Below are 7,095 nucleotides of genomic sequence, written 5' to 3'. Positions count from 1 at the left end.
CCAATCGCGGCGGGGGAGGGCCCGCTGGCCCCGCCCCGGCCTCCTGCCGGGCACGCGCGGCTCGCGCCAGCGGAACTGCGGCTGCGGTTCTGAGCGGGCTGTGGGGTTGTGTCCATTGAATGACCAGGAAGGGTGAGGCCCCCGCGGCGGCCCCGGGGTTGGGGCCGGGGGTCGCGGGCCCTCAGAGAACTACACCCGCGGAGACGCAGCCTCCGCCTCCGCCTCCCACTCTGGGCCTCGGGGGAGGCCGGTCCCGCGTTCCGGGAATTGGGGGTTTCCTAGCGGTCTCGGATGGGGGCGGGGGTGGGGAAACAGCCCGGGTTGGGGCCTCGGACGGGGCGGCCTCGGCCCCCGCGAGCGCCACAGGCTGCCCGCGTCCCCCTCTCGACTGCCGAGCTCCTCTCCCAAGCCTTTGGGTCCGGAAGCCTCGGGCCGCCGCCCGCTCTCCGGGGCCCCCTCCCCCCCGGCTCGTTGTCAACGTCATTTTATTTATTTGTCTCTAAGGCAACCCCCCTCCCCCACCTCGGGGCCGAGGCTAGGTGAACCCAAAACGTAGGGAGCCCGAGGATGCGACCCCGACCCGTGTGGCTCCCGGGAGGGGTTGAAAGGCCCGCCCCGGAGGGTCGGGGGCGACCGGCGTTGGGGGCGGCGGGGCCCTCGCGAGCCCGGAGCCCGGGGACCCGGAGCCCCGCGCCGCGGGCACTGCGGGCCTCCCTCGCCGCAGCGTCTGGCTCCTCCCAAGCCGGAGCCCGGGCGGGATTGGAGCCGGCCGCTGCCGGTCCCAGAATTGAGGCTTGCGGAGTGTCTGCAGGTGTTTTGCCAACTACCTGTTGAAAGTGGATTCCCAGATTAGTTTGGGGCCGGGAGGGGGGGGGGCGGCTAGGAACCTGAATTTTAACGGAGTATTTTAGGGGATGTTGTGCATGCTGTTAATAGATTTTGGAGTCAGGAAATAAAGCAGAAGAGTCTTAAGTGTCCCGGTTTGTGCCCCTGGCTCTCGCTGCGAAGCGTTCCTGCAGAATTGCTTCCACGCAAAGGGACCTTGAGGAAATTTCGCGGGACACTAGCTGGCATTGACAAACTGAGTGTCCCTCGGCCTTTCCAGGTTTCCAGGCAGGTTGATTTCGAGACAACATGTCTGCTTCGGTGAAAGAAAGCCTTCAGCTTCAGCTGCTGGAGATGGAAATGCTGTTTTCTATGTTTCCTAACCAAGGAGAAGTAAAACTTGAAGATGTAAATGCCCTGACGAATATAAAGAGGTATTTGGAAGGCACAAGGGAGGCGCTGCCACCAAAAATCGAATTTGTGATTACGCTCCAGATTGAGGAGCCCAAGGTGGGTGCCTTTATTTGTTTTAACTGTTGCTAGGTACCCAGTTTTTAACTGAAACACCTAGAACATGAGCTTCCTGTCCAGGAAATAGAAATATTCTAGATGCATATTTCTTGTTTGAAAGCCAAATATAAAATATGTGGGATGCTCCATAAATTGTCTTCAGTAAATATCTTAAATTTTATATAAATATACACAACTTTTTAACAAAATGCCTAGTTTTATTAATTGAAACTATCTTGTAATCTTATAGCACCATTATTATTTTGTTCACTCATCCAGTTTCTTACCAATCCCACTGTTGTAGTATAGGCTACCTTTTACATATGCCATGATTTTCAATCTAAAGATTGCCTATGATAAAACTGGCTTTTAAGGGGTGAGTGAATTTTTTTTGATGGCACCATAACACAGAAAGCAAATACAGATACAAAATCTAAATATTAAAAATGAATTTACTTTCATCTTCTGATCCATTTATCTCCAGCAACATTAGCATAGCATAGGTTACACGTGGACTGGGCATTTGAGAACCACTGTTTTAGCTATTTCCTACTCATCCTTCAGTTGTCATTCCCTCAGAGGAGACTTCCTGGTTCCCCAGACTGGATTCTGTCCCGCTGGTTACACACTTCAATGGAACCCTCAACTTTTCCATGGTAATGCTTCTCACAATTGAAATTAAATACTTGCTATGTGTGATTATTTGTTTAATGTGTGTCTCCTTCACGAGGCCCTAGACTTCATGAAGGGCAGAAATAGTGTCTGGCTTCTTCACTTTATTGCAGCACAGGGCACCTGGTACATGTAGTTGTTCAATAAATATTTGAAAGAATGAATGTATAAATGGAAAGAATAGCGGATGTAAAGTACTTTGTACGTAGCTGACACTTAGTAGTAGCAATAACTATTTCACATCTCAGAATCATGCAGTTGCCATTGATAAACTCACTTATGTGATTTTATGGTATTTAAATCTATTTGATTTTCATTTTAAGGTGAAAATTGATTTGCAAGTAACCATGCCTCACAGCTACCCCTATGTAGCATTGCAGCTGTTTGGACGGTCACCTGAGCTTGACAGACATCAGCAGCTACTTCTCAACAAAGGTCTCACTTCTTACATAGGGACTTTTGATCCAGGTGAGCTGTGTATATGTGCAGCAATCCAGTGGCTACAGGACAACAGTGCATCCTATTTCCTGAACAGAAAGCTCGTGTACGAACCATCTACACAAGTAAAGCCAGTCAAGAACACATTCCTCCGAATGTGGATCTATAGCCACCATATATATCAGCAGGACCTAAGGAAAAAGATTTTGGAAGTTGGGAAAAGGTTAGATGTGACTGGATTTTGCATGACAGGAAAGCCTGGTATAATCTGTGTGGAGGGTTTCAAAGAGCACTGTGAGGAGTTCTGGCACACAATTAGGTACCCTAATTGGAAGCATATCTCCTGTAAGCATGCGGAAAGCATGGAGACGGAAGGAAATGGCGAGGACCTGCGCCTTTTCCATTCTTTTGAGGAGTTACTCCTTGAGGCCCACGGTGACTATGGGTTAAGGAATGACTATCACATGAATCTGGGCCAATTCTTAGAATTTCTCAAAAAGCACAAAAGTGAGCATGTTTTTCAGATATTATTTGGTATTGAAAGCAAAAGTTCAGAGTCCTAGGAACCTATTAAGAAGCCTTTACTCATAATTTCACTAAGTCGGTATTTCTGTTAATAAGACCAAAAAAAAAAAAAGGCCTGTGGCTGTGTAGCTTCATTGTGAGAAACCTAGCTCCAGAATTTTCACGTGGCAATGAATTTCAGCTGATAATGAGACAAATAGGCCTTTTAACTTTATAACAGTGAAATTATGATGTTATCTCTAGGTTCTTGTGTTAAATCATTTAAAAAACGATTTCATTGTATATTAATAAAAAGAGTCTATTTAAACAGTGAGGCTGATTTGATTAAAGAGGAGTCCAAAGCCAACAGTTAACATTGATGTTAACTTGATTTTTGAGAATCAAACTATAGTTATGAATTCATAAATGTGAATAACATTTCTCCCTTTCATGATGCTAGCACACAGGTGACACATCAACTTTCCTTTCTTTGGAAATGGATCTAAATCAAGTTTAAAATAAGAACAAAAAGAAACTACGTGTTTACTTCACCTCTTAAACTATTTTGAGTGTGTTCTTTTAGTAAAACTAGATCCTAACAGCCATGGCTGTTAGGAATAGAAATGAAGTCTCCAGAGTAATGAAGATGACATACAATTCTACGTGTGTTCTATGATGTTTATTTACATCAGTTGGATAATGATACCAATATTCTTAGTTCAATTTTTACCCACAAAAATACATGGTTTCTAGGCCGGGCGCGGTGGCTCACGCCTGTAATCCTAGCACTCTGGGAGGCCGAGGCGGGCGGATTGCTCAAGGTCAGGAGTTCAAAACCAGCCTGAGCGAGACCCCGTCTCTACCATAAAAATAGAAAGAAATTAATTGGCCAACTAATATATATAACATAAAAATCAGCCGGGCATGGTGGCTCGTGCCTGTAGTCCCAGCTACTCGGGAGGCTGAGGCAGGAGGATCGCTTGAGCCCAGGAGTTTGAGGTTGCTGTGAGCTAGGCTGACGCTACGGCACTCACTCTAGCCTAGGCAAGAAAGCAAGACTCTGTCTCAAAAAAAAAAAAAAAAAAAAAAAATACATGGTTTCTTACCTACAAAATGTTCTCCTGGTTTCATCCAACCTTTGTGTACCAGAGTGCATTACGAAGCAGGGTGAGAGAGTGTTGGGAGGGGACCATTGTGGTTGGTTGCATGATCACCTTACTGGGAACAAAATATCAAATTCTACAGTTTGGTGATAAGTTATAAACATCTCTTCTGAAAATTCTAAGTTCCAGAGGCTTCAGCCTTTTTCAAAATGAGAGATGATTTTAATGATAAAAACCTCATTTAAGGTAGATATCCATCCTCCCCGAAAGTGTTCAGGAGTCTCACCAGCACTAAGGGCTGTCATGAGCAGCCTCTGCAGCTTTCCCTGTTTCCGTAGTCTCTCCTTAGCTACTGCTGCCCTTTCCGGAAGCTTTCCATTGTCCTGCTGGGTCCCTGGCACTTCCACTGATGCTGGTGTCCTGCTTCCCTCAGGATGCCAAAGCTGGATGCTGAGATTTAGTAACAGGGACCCCTCCACATTTTGTGACACATCCCATTAGATGCCAAACAGTGCTGCCTGTGCCGGGAACCTTACAGAACTTCTGATGAAACCGTGCCTTCTGGTTTTACGCTGACCCTAGGATGCAGACACATGTCCTTGGGCTAGGGAGGGGACATAATGGACCAGCAGACCTGTACCCATGAGGCCTTGGGGAACAGGGTCTACTTTGTCCCGCCTGCTTTCTTAGCTCAGAATGAGTTTCCTCTCAGGGCACGCTCAGACCGTCCAGCCAAGGCTCATTGTGGGCCTGCCCTGCCAGATCATCCAGCTTGCCCATCGTGTTTCCATCCTAGTTGTGGACATGCTGGAACTCAAGTGGGGACCTCATGCTTAACATATATACAAAGGGAAGAGATATGACGCTGCCAAAGATTCATTTCTCAATGTTTACCATGACTGAAAACAACAAAATATAGGAGTCATTTTCCTACAGTCTCCCCACAGCTATTAATAAGTATAATGTTCACAAGATTTTAGAGCCTCAACAGATATAACTTCAATAAACTTTTTTCCTTTGAAATGTAACAATATGTGCCATCTACCCACCTCATAGAGGTTTTTGTTTCTATGATTAAATTAGCAAAAGCTACGGAAAGATAAGCATAAAGAGCTAAAATATAGAACAAAAAATACATGATTTTTTTGTATCTAAAACATAGGAAATAAATTCTAGTTTATGAACTCATTACTGTTTCTGGAGCTATTTCTGATGATAATTTTCAGAACTAACTTCTATATGGCCAATCTGAGCATTTGTCAATACTTTTTTTCCTATCAGGAACACTAGTGATAGACATTTATTATGGGAGAAATATAGGTTTTACAGAAAAAACAAAACTCAAAAAATACATATAATTCAAAACTCAGCTTTGCATGTACAGGAGATTTCTGGTTGTGTTTGCACAGCCTGATAAGAGCACATACAACAACCCTTCACACCCTGCACACATGTACACAGCGCTTACCTTGGGGGGCCCCCTTCTCTATACGTTGGGGGAGATCCTGGGGAGATGCTTTTGAGCTCTTGCTGCTTAAATGCCTAGTGCCACCCTCAGTTTTGGGTGTTCATCAGCACCTCTGAGCTACCCAACATCTTCCCTTTTGTTCTTGGAAGTCAAAATCAGTCTCTATGGCTTGTAACATAAGAATCCTGATACTGTATATATTATATTTTTAAATGGTTATTTTTGAAGAGTGCTTCTTTATAAAAGTTACAGCATGTCTTTAAATTGTACTGAATTAAATCAAGCATATTTTCAAATGTGTTCATTGCTCTTCATTCCTTATTGGTCTATTATGTGTTAAGCTGACAGCGGAGGATGCTTGCACAGTGAACTGAAGAGTGGGCCCGGGGAGTTGGCAGACCATGACACAGGGGCCTCTAAAACATTCCTAAAACATTTTGGTGTTAAGCCACAAACATGTGGCCTGTGAACTCAAAAGTGTTTGTGTACGACTGCTTACACACACCGCCCACCCCCTCTCAGCACTGATCAGGAAGGCCCTGGGATGACTGAGTTCTTTATAGAACACTTTCGAACAAAACAATGTTCTATCATTTGCTTTCATCTCAAGTAGCCCGGTAGTAAGTCAAAAGGAGAGTTTCCGAAGAGAGTGTGGTTTTCACTTGAAAGTCATAATCCTGATTTGCCACAGTAGCTCTGAGCCCACTGGATCTCCCTCATAAGGTCCACGTGGTAGAACTAATTTCACTGCAGCCCAGACAGCTGGGGAGACCTTTCTTTCCAAGCCCAAAGTTAGAAGCATCTGGATCAACCCATAAATGCAGAGCACACAAAATTTAAAGAAGCCCACCAAATAATGGGAGGCCTCCATAGTCATAGAAAGAGCAAATTTGTTCCTTGCTATAGAGGGGACGTCCCCACATGCACCAGACCTTGGGCCTCCACTAAACTTGCCTCAGCTGGCAGGCTCTGTGTTCTCATGGGGTTTATCCTGCACCCTCTGGCATAACGTGTCTTACCAGGCATCCAGGGAACTAATGACTCCAATTCTCCAGGTCCTGTTGGCCTGTCATCATCAGTGTGTTGGATCAGCTGCTGCACTGCCCAATGGTAAGGTGATCAAGGTCTGGTATCAAGAATTATATTCTGACACGAAGTCAGAGAGTTAATGTAACACTAAAAAAAGACAATCTCTATTGCTGCTTATTGAGACAGAACAAACCACTTCAAGTGTGCTCTATATACATGAATAAAGGAAAAACAAAAAAGTATTGACCAATAGCTAGCAACCTACTGATCTGCTCCAAGAAAGAGAACTTAACTGGCAGCAGCTGCAATTGGAATCACCATCAGAACAAATTTCTGAGTATATGCGATCATTCTTAGAGACCCATCTGTCTACTCCTACACATGCCAAAGGTCATGTTAAATCAAAATGTGATAAGAATCACACTCCTGCTTTCTTTTAAAGCTTTGGGTGCTGGGACTCATGTCTGCAAATTTCTTGGTACTTCCTGATAGAATAACCATTTATTTATGGATCAAGGATCCAGTGTGCATGTATCACTGTAGAAG

General features: G+C 44.9%; 1 protein-coding gene across 3 annotated transcripts; it reads left to right on the top strand.

Annotated features, from left to right (window-relative positions):
* Positions 1 to 20: 20 nt before the first annotated feature.
* Positions 21 to 3,484, top strand: RWDD2A (RWD domain containing 2A). Of its 3 annotated transcripts, none has more exons than XM_012769152.3 (3): positions 21 to 132; positions 1,106 to 1,335; positions 2,331 to 3,484. In XM_012769152.3, exons 2-3 carry the CDS (start codon positions 1,135 to 1,137, stop codon positions 3,006 to 3,008), a joined length of 879 nt encoding a protein of 292 aa, XP_012624606.1. In that variant the 5' UTR covers positions 21 to 132; positions 1,106 to 1,134; the 3' UTR covers positions 3,009 to 3,484. The 3 variants fall into 3 exon arrangements, with proteins under 3 accessions (XP_012624606.1, XP_020142680.1, XP_075859278.1); XM_020287091.2 differs by lacking the exon at positions 21 to 132 and adding an exon at positions 1,900 to 1,991 and having other exon boundaries at positions 1,196 to 1,335; XM_076003163.1 differs by lacking the exon at positions 21 to 132 and adding an exon at positions 1,915 to 1,991 and having other exon boundaries at positions 1,255 to 1,335.
* Positions 3,485 to 7,095: the final 3,611 nt, after the last annotated feature.

The sequence above is a fragment of the Microcebus murinus genome, chromosome 5 (assembly GCF_040939455.1).
Source record: "Microcebus murinus isolate Inina chromosome 5, M.murinus_Inina_mat1.0, whole genome shotgun sequence".
Taxonomy (NCBI): domain Eukaryota; kingdom Metazoa; phylum Chordata; class Mammalia; order Primates; family Cheirogaleidae; genus Microcebus; species Microcebus murinus.
This window is presented reverse-complemented; position numbering and strand designations above follow the sequence as displayed.